The sequence below is a fragment of the Lissotriton helveticus genome, chromosome 6 (genome assembly GCF_964261635.1).
Source record: "Lissotriton helveticus chromosome 6, aLisHel1.1, whole genome shotgun sequence".
Taxonomy (NCBI): Eukaryota; Metazoa; Chordata; class Amphibia; order Caudata; family Salamandridae; genus Lissotriton; species Lissotriton helveticus.
This window is the reverse complement of record NC_136067.1, coordinates 468,228,452-468,243,234: the sequence shown is the minus strand read 5'-3', so window position 1 is coordinate 468,243,234 and position 14,783 is coordinate 468,228,452. Positions and strand designations below refer to the sequence as shown.

The 14,783-nt window shown below is 40.5% G+C and overlaps 1 protein-coding gene across 1 annotated transcript in view; it reads left to right on the top strand.

The window, feature by feature from the left end:
- The window catches only part of CSMD1 (CUB and Sushi multiple domains 1), a 4,503,734-nt gene that overhangs the window by 4,391,867 nt on the left and 97,084 nt on the right, over window positions 1–14,783 (top strand). The window contains exons 64-65 of the mRNA XM_078647516.1: window positions 4,248–4,427; window positions 7,746–7,790. Of these exons, the coding sequence (XP_078503642.1) occupies window positions 4,248–4,427; window positions 7,746–7,790 (225 nt within the window). The remainder of the gene's footprint in view (window positions 1–4,247; window positions 4,428–7,745; window positions 7,791–14,783) is intronic.

Genomic DNA, 14,783 nt, shown 5'->3' with positions numbered 1-14,783 from the left:
AATATTTAAATCTCACTGAGGCATTAACAGCTAAGTTAGAAGATCAACCAATATGTAACTTGGCATATGCCTATGATATAATTCTATTCTCATTAACCTCATCAGGACTGCAATCACAGTTATGGAATTTACAAAAAAATAATATTGAAAGTAACCTACAACTCAATCTCAGTAAAACAAAAGTCATGCACTTTGGCAAAGTTCAGAACCACAATGAACAATCAAATTGTTGAGTACCTCCTGTAAGAAGTTTCAATGCATAACTCTTAGGGCCTTATGTTTGATAATTACTTAGGATGGCCAATTCATCTCTCCAACCTGAAAACAAAGCCCATATGGTATCACTATCAGTGTAAAGATTGATAAAAGCTCATTGAGCATACGTGATTTGTCAATCTTTAAAGGTGTTTGTAATTAAAATAGTTTCTACTTTACTGCACGGAGCAAATGTGCTCCCTGAAAAATCCATCAATCACTTGGACAAAATGTATATATAAGAACTTAGATATTTATTGAATCTTTTTTTATCAATTTCACATTGTAAATTGAAACTTGAACTATCTCTGATTTCATTAACTGTATGATGTTATTCAGCAATGTTAAACTTTTATTGTAATTGTGCGATCGCAAACAAAGAGTGATTGAGATTTTTTCTTTATAATGAGGTAACACATTACCAAGAGCTGTTTCTTGGGTTAATCTTGGCATCTGTAAATAAAGTAATTGTGGAAAACAGTCTACTGTCATTTTCAGAATTTATTTATTTGCAGCGGAAGGGGCTAATCAGGCAAAATCATTACAGAAATGCTAGGGCCGCTGACTTGTCAACACTACAGAAATATAGACATGTTCATTACATAATGGAGTCGTATTCTAAGAATACTTAGATTGTAAGCTAGACCCAGGATGCAAACTAAAATATTTGCGATCCCGTGTTATGTTGATACCGATAACTTAATGTGAGATGTTCTGGAACATTAGGGGTTTACCCTTAAAGGCTTGTTGTTTTTGTAATTCTAAGGAGGATTTGGTTGAGCAATTAATGTTTGTCTCCTGCTCTATTAGATTTGAGGAAGAAATATTTGAAGAATGCTTTAATTTTAATGACTGTTAAGAAGGCTGTTGCAAAAATTTGTCAATTTATTGAAAAGTTAACAACATTTTTTGGCTTTGTTTATCATCGTTTTAAGGAAGTGTAAATGAATTGTAGTTATTTTGAAGATTTATATCATTGCGATTTATATTTTATTATTGTGATGAATATTTTAAAATTTTTATACAATAAAGAGTTTATTTATTTCATTCAAAACTGTCCACTTTTGCAACAGTTCCTGTCTGTCCCACTTTAAAGAATCCCACAGTGTAGCTTACTTCTAAATCCAAATGGTGGTCCCTACCTCCCTTGCACTTAGTCTGTGTGCCCACCCAAAGGTGTGATCACTCAAAACTAATTATTGGGTTAGCTCCCATCTTATTGAGATTGCTGCCAGCCTTGATGGGGGAACAAAGTGTTGCTATCTTCTAGTGCCACCTTGAATTTACTAGCGAGAAGGCAAGTCCCCTTTTAAGTTAATAAAGCTCCTGAGTGCAACACAAATGCTTTCCTGAAAGGAGAAGAAAAGTTATTCCCCACACCCAGGGCATTTTCCCATATCTGGGAGCAATTTTCACACCTCATTAAGCCAAAACACTGGCAGGTCAGCTGCTGTAGAGCCCAAACAAATTAGCCTCCAGAAGCTTCAGGCAGAGAGAAGATAACTTTCTTAAACACTTATTAAAAATCCAACTGCACCATTGAATTGGGATTCTACTAAATATTAAAAATAGTGGTAGAACTATTGTTCCAGCTGCTCCCAAACCCAAGGTAGCGCAATAAACATTCCACAAAGACTCCAACAGTAAAAATAGTTTGTAAGGGCCTATCACTTCTGGGTCTAAGGTAACATTAAATGTCCCATTTTTGATTGCCATGCACCCTACCTTGGGGCTACAATGCCTATATTTAGGTGACTTATAAATATTTGAAAGGAACATTTCGTCCCTGCCAAATGTGTTGTTTTGACAGGCTAGGCTGCAGGTTTAAACTGCAGTGGTCAGGCTACACTAGTGGACCTGAAACCATGTTTCCTTCTCACATTAGTAGATGGTGCAATGAGTGCTGCAGCCCATAGGTGACATTAACCTTCCATGCCATAAGTGCAGTTTCTACACCATAAAATATGGCTTTATATGAGAGTTCAATATCCCATTCAGGGATTAGCCAATTTCTACATCTTTTACAGGTCAGAACACATACATTGGGTACTGGACAGTAGTGCATCACTGTGCAGAGTCCTAACAACAGCAATACAATTTAGAAATAAATGGAGGTGACCATGCAAAAGGGGGCATTTTCTCACAAAATCTGACATGATCTGGTACTATCCATTCCCAGGTGCTGACCAGCTGTTTGCTAGCACAAAAAGCAAAATAACTCTAGATTCATGACAAGAGACAAAAAAGAAGTAGAACTACTGGTTCCAAGAGAGCCCAGCTCACGATGCTGACTGTACTGGACTTTACTGTGCAAGATACAGACCTAATGCTTTTATGCCAGTCCTGATGACTTGAGAGTTGCAGAAGGACATTACCAGCAACTGGAGAAAAGTAAACCTCAGTAAAAAAATGTTTTAACTCCAGGTGACATTGTACAGGGAGAGTGCACTGAAACTGGTTAAGAAAACCAGGGCTGTCCAGCTCAGAACTTTTTGCACCAAAATCAATGGCTTCAACTGAGGGGGTTGAGCATATTTTCACTGAGACTTATTTTAGCAAATCAGGGTGAGTTTATTGAGATGCTGATGGCCTGATTACAAGTTGTTCATAACATTTGGGCCCATGCTTAAACTCCTGTTTATGCATTGGTCCGAATTATGGTAGTTGACGCATCCAAAAACATTGCATTTTGGTAGGTCAAACGTGCCATAAATTAGCAGGGAAAAACATATGGTATTTGTCATATAATGTGGATTTTGCTGTGCTAAACACCAAAATCCACATGTTATTCCCCATGAACTCTTAATGTGTGTTATTTATTACACCCGATAAATAACTTAGCCCATCGTATCGTTATTTATAAGGGGAAATAAATAATGCCTTAACTTATAATCAGACCGAGTCCCCATTCCAAAACGCATACAACTCTTTTTTGCAAGGCTGTTAAGAGCTGTCAAAAGCGACGCAATCTAGAATTAATATCCATATTAAAAAAATAGAGGATCCTGGGTATGACCTTGGTAAACCCGCCTTTCCACAGGAAAACACCTGTAATACCTGCTTTCTGAGTTAAAATTACAACCTTGTCTAATTCTTGGTACTCAATAAATTAACGATAGCTACATAAGATCTTTCAGGCTTTAAAAAGGGCTTAATACAAAGCTTTATGTACATTAAGCTGAATAGCTATTGCCAATTGAAAAAAGTTCATAACCAATAGAAATGTAATTTGAAACACATAGTTTGCTCATGAAAAGCTACTGCATCATTCATTGTGCTACAGTTCCCACACATTCAGTAAACCCTGCTTGATTTCTCACTCTTTAATTCACCCATGGCTAGAGAACCCTGACACAAAACCTATAGTTGACATCATAAAGGCACAACCTGTATGAAAAAACTGGATATATCATGTCACCTTTCTTATATAATGAAATCATTGTTCTTTCAAGGTAAATTTTGGCCTATGACATATGGACCACTGTAAGTCTTAATTGAATTTAAATGGTCTATCATCACTATGTCATCTGCATACGCTTTTGGCATCAGAAACAAACATGGAAACCTCGCCCTCTCGCTGACCATTAATTAGTGCATAGGTAATAGATCCTAGATGAGAAACAGCCACATTGTCCCACAAAGCAACAATTTATAATTATGTTTTATTATTGTATCAAAAAGTCTCGTTTTTTTAAATATATGTAAATTCATTTATATAAAAAACTTTGCTGTACAGAATTCCCAACAGAGAAACCCCAAAGAAAGAACAATACAGAAGATTTGCAAAAACAATTTGACACCACAAACCACACGAACATCAATCATACTATACATAACTCAACTCACGAGGAGGCTCTATCGTTTTTGAGTTTCCTTGTGATATATGTATATTATTTTCAAAGGATTGTTTGAATTTCTTATAATTTTTCTGAAAAGAATATTAAACCTTGATACATTTAATCTTTTGTTTTCTTTTTCTGACACGTCTACAGCTCATGCATGCAGACAACCAGAGACACCCACCCATGCGGATGTGAGATCGATAGATTTGCCAACCCTAGGTTACACGCTGATGTATTCCTGTCAACCAGGATTTTTCCTTGCGGGGGGTTCAGAACATCGAACATGCAAAGCTGACATGAAATGGACTGGCAAGGCACCAGTTTGTAAAAGTATGTTCTTTTTCAAATATTATTTGTTACCGATCAGCCTGTGCTTTTAATATAGTTGTAATTTAGACATGGATCTTCCCTAATGTGTGAGCTCTGATTTTTCCTCCTTGCTAATTGTGAAATTCATGAACCTTATAACACATATGAATCCTTAAAAATCAAAACAATTGAATGCATTACAATGAAAAACAGAGGCACCAAGAGTGAACATCGTAATGTAGGCCAAAATATCTGGATTTAAAGGAAATATGGACAAATAATTCCGTAGTGGAATTTGACATGTTATTTTCTAATTTTAAGCAACTTCTGGCCTTGTTTATAGTTTGCTTCAATAGAAAACGTAGTGGATATCCCATCCATTGCATTTCAAGCCATAGGCTATCATGCTCTACAGTAGACAAGATAGCTGCCCTATTTGTGAAGGAGTATCCAGTCTACCAAACTCTAAACGAGGTTCTATGTTTATGTGCACTTTTTTACATGGTTTTTGCTCATGTCATACTTAAAAATTATACTCCACTTTCTCTGTAGCATTAGCTAGCTCTCAAATGTTTTCGAGTGACTGTACATGTTACTGCAGAGATATTTGCAATTGGAAACTATGGACTGAATAAAATGCTTTGAGTCAAAGGAAATATATACAGTAAAAGTCAAGGCATATAATTATGGAAGGAAAAATACCTCATTCAGGGAGGAGTGAAATGTTGCCTTTATCTAAAGTATGCTTGAAAGTTAGTTTACTTCATGGTTTGTATTTTGTGAAAACTGAATTTTAATTGAATTCTAAATATAGTGTAAAATGTTATTACTTTAGTGTTGTAAAAACAATGATGTCCCTGCACAAAATAGATGTATCCAGAATACAATCTATATAAGTGAATAGCCCAGTGAAGTACCAGTGATCTTCATTATGTTTCCTCCTCACATTCATTACACTGTGAGAAATTATGTCCCACAAACAATGTTTAGCTAGCCCAATCAAAACAAAGGCACTACTCTCTCCCATAATTACCCAAATAGAAATGACCCTACCACTTCCTGTGTTATTCACTATTCATTGTAGGAAAGGGCCATGAATGGGACCCCAAAGAATGGCAAAAATGTTAGAGAGCGTTCAGTACTATAGTTAGCAAGATCTGGACTTTGAGTAATGAAGATTATTGATAAGTAACCAAGTCATTACCTCCTTATTTATCTCCTTTGTGTAGTTGTTACACCATGTGATAATACCGAAGCAGAAACAGAGTGACTCATTAGTTCATTCAAATGATTATAGAGGCACACCAAAAAAAAGAAATCTAAAACCATTAGTCAAACAATTGTGTTAATTCAAATATTTTCTTTGAATTGAGGATATTACATAAGCACTAAAATCTGCAGAAAAACAAACAAGCACACACATCCACAGAAAAACAAATGAACAAAAAAACATTCAGCTGTTTGAAGGCAGTGAATCTTGTATGTGTGATGAGAGGACCAGAAAGAAGCGCAACCAATGTCTCTTGTGGAAGCTTTCTTTAATAGCCACCCATTATTTGTATTATTAAACATTTATAAAGCACAACGATCTTCTATTAAGAGATTACATCTACGACTACTTAGCTACACCTGTCCTTTGCTTTTCCTGAAACTTAACAGGTTTGTATCAGTTCTTGGAGAGAGTAGCATGTTGTTCCATACTTAAGCAGCTCTGACCTGGAAGGCTTTGCTTCCCTATCGTATCTTTTTAAAAGGAGGTGCATATACCAGGCAGGCGTCGGATGATCTCAGCTTTCATGCTGGCCTACAGAGTTTTACATTTTCTTGTAGAGACTTAGGTCCTGCGCCATTTGATGGCTTGTTTAGTGTGCAGAGGGTCTTAAATGCACACTGGTCCTTTACTTCGGAGACGGTGGAGTTCCTGCTGAGTGGATCTCCTTCTCTCTTTGTTTAGTGCTTGCTTGGCAGCCAGCACCTTGATCTTTTGAAGCTGATTTAGCAGATAGTCTGGACAGCCTAAAAGTAAGGAGGTGCAGTCGTCCAGTCTGCTCACTATGGTGGCCTGTACCTCATGTCTCATGAAGGGTTGTGGAAGCATATGGATACTTTTATTTAAGTTTCTTAGGAGCCCATGGCACACTTCTACCATGTTATTCACAGGATTCTCCATTAAGAGACACTCATCAAATTGAACTCCAAGATTTCATACCAATTCCAGATCTGACTTCCTTGGCCACAACCAAATGTTGGATGGGAGTTGTTGTTGTAGAATCCCTGACAAGCGGCATAGGACATCTGTCTTGTCGCCATTGAATTTCAACATTTTCTGGTGTAGCCACTGGGCCATCTCTTTCAGACATTTATGGAAGTTGTTGATTTGATTTATGTCTAGATTGTCTAGTGATTTATTAGTTGGGCATCATCTGCATCATTTAGAAATGATATCCCAAAAGACTTAATCAGGGTCAAGAGAGGTCTTAAATAGAAATTGAATCGGATGGGGCTCAGGTCAAAGCCCTGATTTCCTAGTATTCGGATTCAATTGCAGGGTGAGTTGCTGCTTGGCATCTTTCAGATAGTCGGATTCAAACCATTTAAGCAGCATACCTCTTATTCCAATCTATTTTAGCTGCACCAACAGATTTTGGTTTTTGATGGTGTCAAATGCGGCCAATCCGGTCCAACAGGACCGGAATTACCGTTAAGATCACTGTCAACTTGCATCCTCAGTTCATTTGAGGCTAGAACCAGCACTGACTCTGTTCCATGAGTTGGCCTAAAACCCATCTGTTCTGGTTCGAGCACCTATGAGGTAGACATCCTCCCAGTAGGCCTTCCTCAAAAAGGGCCTGAAAAATCTGTACCTCACACAGCATAAGCAGTGTAAATTCACGTTTTGGACCATCTAGAAGGGGTGGATGAAGAAAGATAAAGACCACAATGAATTGACCTACCTAAAGGAAGCCATTTGATGTATGTAAATGGAGTGTGCCCTATGAACATCAAGAACGTGCAAACTAGCCTGTTACTCAGATGATGGATTCAGAAAAAAAGGTCCATTATGCAAGTTGTCTTAGATATACAGTGTTTGTGGAATAGAATTATAGCTCATGGTGTAAGAACATTACAAGGAAGATGGGCGAGGAGGTGTTATAGTCATGATTATTGCAATGTGAAGATTGTGACCAGAAAATGGAGCATATGATTTGTACACACCAACACTTGCATGTCTGATAAGATTTTCAAATTGCTGTTGCTTTTAAGCAAACATATAAATGTTTTGAAAACATAAATTCTTATCAAATTAATATTATGTTGTTATTTTTTTTCCGTTTGTAGGCAAAGGAGTCAGAGAAATCAATGTCACAGTTCCTAAGACCCCAGGTATGCAATGTCTTTCAAACTATTTTCATGTACAGTTTTCACTATGTAGCTAATGTGAAACCTTCATTATGAAATCGTAATGTAAAACACATGTAGCAGGATTGTGTTGATAGCTTGTCCCAGAGTTTTGCATTGCAGGATAGAAAGCCTTTTATGAGTGCCATGTCTAGCCTACACTAGTTAATGCTGGAGTAGATATAGTGAAGCAGCATAGGAAAAAGATGTGGCAGTTTACCCCTACAATGACATTTGAATACATTTTTTCTGTTGTTAGATATAGCATTGATGTGTTACCATGGAACCATTACAGATACTACACTGATGAATGGGTAATTGTTTTGTTTCAAATATAGGGCAGCAGGAATACATGGTTTCTGATACATGCTTCTTTGATTTTGATCTTGACCTTAATTAGGATTTATATTGTCTCACTATTACAGCCGGAGATTTGTCAATAAGCAATCCTGATTCTCTTTCCTGCTAACATCATGTGCTGCTTCCACTTGCACTAATTTCATTTGTTTACTCCGGTTTGTGGGAAAAAGGATTTTATGACCAAAAAAATGATGAAATGTGCACAGTTTCTTACAATGATCTCAACTAATTAACTTCCAAACATGTTTGCTTCCTCTTAAGGCTTTGATTTTTGACAACAGGAGTATTGGGACTGTAGCAAAGTGGATTTGGACCTATTAAATCTCCTGGTATTTCGCTTATAGTACTGGCTGGTTTATGGTATTTTGTCCGGAGTGAGTTTCACCTTTTGTAAGCTCTCTTATACTGGATTAGTCAGGGCTAACTATCAGTGTACACCTTTTTACACAGTCCTATGTTGAACAGCTGGGTATCTACATAGCTGGCATTTCTGTGGATCGAATCTAGCCAAAAGGCAGTGGAGGGCTGTATATGGTCAATGTTAGATTTGGCCCTCTCTGAAGTTTCAGCCCCAAACTTCTTACCTTCACCCTAACTACTTTTCCGATCCCATTTTTGGTGTCATTAGGGCTCTATGCTCTTTACCACTGCTAACCAGTGCTAAAGGTCTTGTTATGAAACCCTAAAACATAGTACGATTGGCTTAAACCTGATTGCCATATTTAATTTACTTATAATTCCCTAGTATATGGTAATACATGCACTCGGCCTGTAAATTAAATACTAGTAGTGGGGTTGCAGCAGCCATTGGGAAACCCATTAAGTGGCACTTTTGAACATGTCTCAGGACTGTCATTGCAGCCTGTAGTGTAGTTTTAAACTGCCATTCCGCCCTGGCAAAATAAAGATTTTCGCCTGCCCTAAACCTTCCTTTTTAATACACATAAGTCACCCCTAAGATATGCACTAAACAACCAATAAGACAGGGTTCAGTGAACCTAAATAATTGGGCATGTGTGTTTTAGTTTTACATGTATTGGTATGTGATGTCTCTTAATTTCACTCTTCTGCAGGGTCTATTTCTCCCATTGGAAAACATTGGTTTACCTTATTACATTTCATACGTGATAACTTTCAATTGGGAGCAATAAGGAATGCCGAGTTGGGTATCTAACAAATTACAATTTAAAACTCTCTTTAAACTCTCTAAAGGTAAAGTCTGGTTTTAAGTCACAATTCTGAAACTGCCACTTTTCTTGTCCCAAACATTTGGTACCTGCAGCCTATATCCTGGGTCACATGACTAGGTTTAGCTAGCAGTAAGTGTTTGTGTGTTGCTCTCAGACAGTGAGACAAAGGGGGAATAGGTGTTGCCGAATGTGATATCCCTGATAGGGGATGAAGCTGTCACCTACACACACAAAGACTCTGCCTCAGCACACTCACAAAGTTTTTGACACTAGTCTTTTGTGTTCCCAGACATGGTGAGGCCAAGGTAGGGAGGCAGGAAATTCCAAACACCTCTGGGGGTGGAAACCTCCAAAACTTTCTCATACTTTAAAGATGGCACTGGATATAAATATTGGACCCTCCGACCCAACACTTTAGTACACCTTTGAAGACTCTGCAGGACTCCTGTGCTGCTCTGCTGCAAGGAGCACTGCTACTCTTCTGCCCTGCTACTCTGCTACCCTGCTACCTGAGTAAGAAGGACAGAACCTCCATCTTGAATGAAGACCACCAGAGTGACTTCAATGGCCAGTTGGCTAGACTCCTGATTAGATCCTCAGAGACAAAAAGTCTCCAACCACCTTGAACCCAGTACCAGGACTCTGCCTGCTTTGAGTCTTGCCTCCCAAGTGGTGCCACCCCATTTCTGGACTCTTGGAGATGAGCCTGAAGTGACCTACCAGCTAAACTGCGATCTCTTCGCAGAACAGCTGCAGTGTGATGCATCTCCTTGCAGCTTCACATTGGTACCACCACTGCACGATGCATCTCTGATGCAGGACCTTGCATCACAGCTCAATGGAACCACTGCTGCGCGATGCTTCTTAGATGCAGTACTTTGCATCATACGCTTTTGTCAATGACATTTTCAATAATGATGCAGGACCTCACAATGCAAGCCTTGTTGAAGGCTTCATCGGAACAGTCTCTGAACAATAGTTCCTTTGACACCCGACCTCTCATTACAGCCTACAGCTTCTTGGAACTTCTGCTGCACAGGGCTTCCTCAGCGAGGGATCTTGCAATGCTCTAACTAGGATTTAAGGTACTTTGTTCATCAGGCCTCACATGCTCCCTGTATATGGCCCACACTCCATCGTTGTCAGCCTGTATTTGTGACTTTGTCCCGGTCTGTAGCAACCAGATAACCACTGTTGGCACTTAGTGGGTTTAGGCGCTGTTTTCACTTAAAACTTTAACATTGCATATCTCTGTTCTACTGATTGGATTTTTGTCATTTTGGTCTCAAATATTTGAGTAAATTAAAATGTGTTGTGTTTTCACTTGATTACTATTTGAAGTGATGCATAAATACTTTACACATTGTCCCTACGTTAAGCCTGACTGCTTTTGTGCCAAGCTACCAGAGGGTTAATCACAAGTTAATTTGAGGATTGCTTGTGTTTCACCATGAAAAGAATTGTGGTTGCTGCTTGAGTAGGGTTTATCCCCCTCAACCAATAACCCAATTTCCTACAGCTGGCAAATTGGCTTTAACAGGGGATCTGCACATCAACCTATATAAATCTGACTTATTGGCTTTGTCAAAAAGTCACCACAATAATTTATCAATAACCATTATAAGTAACACTTATAAATACACACATGGTAATTAATAAACATAATTAAAATTAAGCATCTCTGTTCTAAGCAAACATAAATGTGGTTTGGAGTCTTTCTTTAAGACACGTCAGACCACTGATTTCAACCATAGAAAAAAACGAAAGGTCCCCTTGCACACCAACTGAAGATCATACAACTCAAGCTTGGAGTACATGATAGTATGCTATCCTGCTGTCATGCGTTAAATGACCCAGAATAATTATAGTTTATTTTAAATTTACCTTGGGGCAGCTGTGCTCCTTGCAACCCCCTACAACTCTTTTATACATTGCTTGAGGCATACCTGCGACCTATTTGGGGCACCATGCCAATTGAAACATATAAAAACAAAGCACATGCAGGGCATTCCCAGGAGTGAGCAGTGAATATGAAATGAGCAGTCTTCCCTATTCAATAATGCAGTGGTGAGGCTGAGACTATTTTTGTGAAATGGCAACACGAGGAACCAACTCTAGCACTGCTGCCCCATTTTTTTTATTTTCTGTGAGTGCTCTGGTCCCATCCAGACACCCACACGAAGAGCCAACTCCAGCACTGCTGCCCCATTTTAAAAATGTTGGGTGGGTCCCCTGGCCCCATCCAGACACCCATAACATTCAGAGCCCTAGGTCCCACTAGGAAGGCTCATGGATGGCGTGACCCTGCAGACTCTGCTGCCAGCACCCTGACGGGACCAAGACTTGTTTTTGCTACCACCTGTTGAGAGCAAACCTATGTTCTCTGCCCACAACAGCACTGGCATGGAGTTAGGTTTGTGTTCCCTGCCCATGCTCTTGTGGCCAGAAAACAGCACAGTGTCCTGGAGGATAGGGTAACTGGAACACTGCCTGCCGTTGGGCCCGGGGGATGAGGCCATTATATGGATTGGGTGAGGGGATCACATGCCCCTCCCCCAAAAACAATGGCTGAGGCCCCTGGTTCGTGGTCCCCTTGGCCACTAAATGTTTCAGAGAAGTGGCACCATTCACCTCAACCCCTTAAAATAACGATGAGAAGACTCCTCCCGGCCTGGAGAAAAAAACGTTTTGTTTTCATTTTAGCCCCCTTCCATCTGGGTCTTGTCTCAAGGCCTAATGAGTCAGGATTTTTTTTTCAGGAAAGGCCTGAGTCCCTGGTGCTTCCACTGTATTTTATAAAAACAGCGTTTTCTGGCCTTGATAAGAGCAGGAGTTGGGACTGACTTGTTTGGTTCACATTGTTCTAAACGGCGTGCAGTGAGTGCTGTATTTATTTCCCTCTGGGAGAAGAAACCTGTACTAGCTCTTGTTGCCTAAAGGGAACGCTTCATTACAAATTCAGCACCTGGTGAGCTCTTTCAGGCCATGCTCTTTTCTTGTTGGACACTCCCCTCTGGCTCAGCAGGGAAAAGAAAACTAAGTTTGCACTGGGAACAATGTGGGGCCACTCGTCAGCAGAGCCGGCGCACCCCCAGCTTCACCCCGGCAACCAGGACTCCAAGGGAGGTGTGGTGGAGTCTGCGACCACAGAGTCAGCCCACCCGTTCAGGGAGGGAGAGCTGGCAGCAGCCACAGAAGGCTCAGACCCGGAAGACTGGTGAGCGCTACACCGGAGCGTTCCCCACACTGAGTCACACTGCCTGGGCCAGACTGCTTGAGACCGGTCGAGGTCTCTGACATGCTCCCTGAGGGAGGGCAGACTAGAGGCAGTTGCACTGCCCCTTCGCGGACAATGGCAACCGGCCACACAGTCACGGGCAGCTGTGGTGTTACACAGCGCGGAGGCCTGGCATCACGGCCGCCGAGCGGAGAGGGATCCTCAACGGAGGTCCTGCCTGGTGAGGGATTCATTTCTGGCAAGTGGTTACAGCTGCACTGCATGACCACAGGCAGCTGCTATGGGGGCATTCTTTTGTTTTCAAGCTGTCTTTGTTTAGCTGACATTAGGGGGCCTGGCTGGCCCCATCGGCCTGAGCAGAGTGGCCGGGCCTCCTGTCACAACTGTCTCGGCAGCTGCACCATGGTGTGGGCAGTTGCACCTCTCTTGGGGGGGCATTATCTCTGACATGGGAAAAGACCAGAATGGGGGCCCCGATTAGGAACTCTGCCTTTAGAAGGCACGCAGGAGTTCTGGTGCCCTAGGGGTCCAGGTGAGGTCACCCCATAAAGTTTTGTAGATACCAGGCACTATTATTTTCCGAAGTTGCACGGTAATGATGTTCTAATGACGTGGGCTACATATCTGTCTTTATGGTATTGCCTTACCTATGATGTATTGAAATGGCCAGTTGACCCAGTAATTCTTACGGTCTACATGTATTATGGCAAGTGCCTAGTGTGAGTAGTGGTCTAAACGTGCTTTACCCACTTCCAAGTGTTTATGATCCATGTGACGTCATGAAAAGCGCCTAATTGGAGCAGTAATTAATGAAATGTGGTCTTAATGAGTAATGCAGTAATTTATGGTCTAATATGTGTTATGTGTATAAAATACAAATTATATTTTCGTTATACCCTTGTGTGTAGTCGCTTTTGTGTTGTGCCTAGTTTGTCACTGGTGTGTGGGTGTGTTTTCTGCAGATGCTTTAAACATTGCCTCGGGGATAAGCCTGACTGCTCTGCCACGTTAATAAGGGGGTGAGCAGGGGTTATCTTGGGTGTGTAACTCCCTTACCCTGACTAGAGTGGTGGGTTCTGCCTGGCTTAGGTGCACACCCTAGCCAACCAGAAACCCAATTTCTAACAGAAGCACATATATAAATTCCACCACACAGTATTCTCTCTATTCTAACAATGAAAACAGCACCGCACATATTTGGGTGGGACTATTGTAAGTGTAAGTAAGCTTAATGTGACAAGAATCTTCACATGATCAGAATGTTTGTCTATACTTGCTTTATACAATATGCACACCCACACATGTGGGAATATTGATGGTAGTACTTTTGCCATTTGGCTAACGTTTTCTGTGACAGAAAAGGCAATCTGTGTGATTTTCTTTGCATGCATTGACAATTGCAGATCATTCTGGGGGACAACCATGCTGGGATTCATGCAATCCATGTCACTGTGGATTACCCTGCATTTCTAGTGTTCAGAAATGTTTGGGCCTTGGTGCCAGCCTACCTGAGTCCAAATACTGGAGTCATCTCCCCACGCAGTTCCCATCGAAGCATTCGCAGGAATCTAGTGTGTGGATTTCTGTTCAAACCAATAACCCCACATTCAGAAGACCTCAAGGAACACAGATTTGGGTCAAGCCTTGGGAGGGATATTGTCCTGTGTGTGGAAGTCTGAAAGAAACAACCATGTTTTAGGAACAGAAATGTTAAACTTCTGGCAAATGTCTAGTTTAGCATGATCTCCAAGCCACCCAATGAAAGTAAGGAATGTCAAGCGATAGAAATCTGTAGGTGATTAAAATGTATGGCCGTAGTATGTTTCCATACAGCTCAGTGATGATACCTGTGACCAAAAGACAGGTAACCTAAGCTGACATTTAACTTGTAGCTTCTCTTCAAATTTGCAACAACTTCTAGTACCCCCATGCTCTAGAGACTCAGCGTAACACAGTTTGGGATCGAGCCACGGCAGGGATGCATTCCAATGCAAGTAGTGAGACTGGGGGGAATTACTATGTTTTTGGAAAAGTGCAAAATAATCAGCCAAACATCATGTTGAGTGCAAACTTGTGATCAGCCAATAAGGGTCTGATATCAAATGATAGAACCCTTAATATGTGCAAATGTAATAATATATGGTTGTGGAATCTTTCCTTTTTGCGTGTTATGCTGGTTGCTGCTTCCAA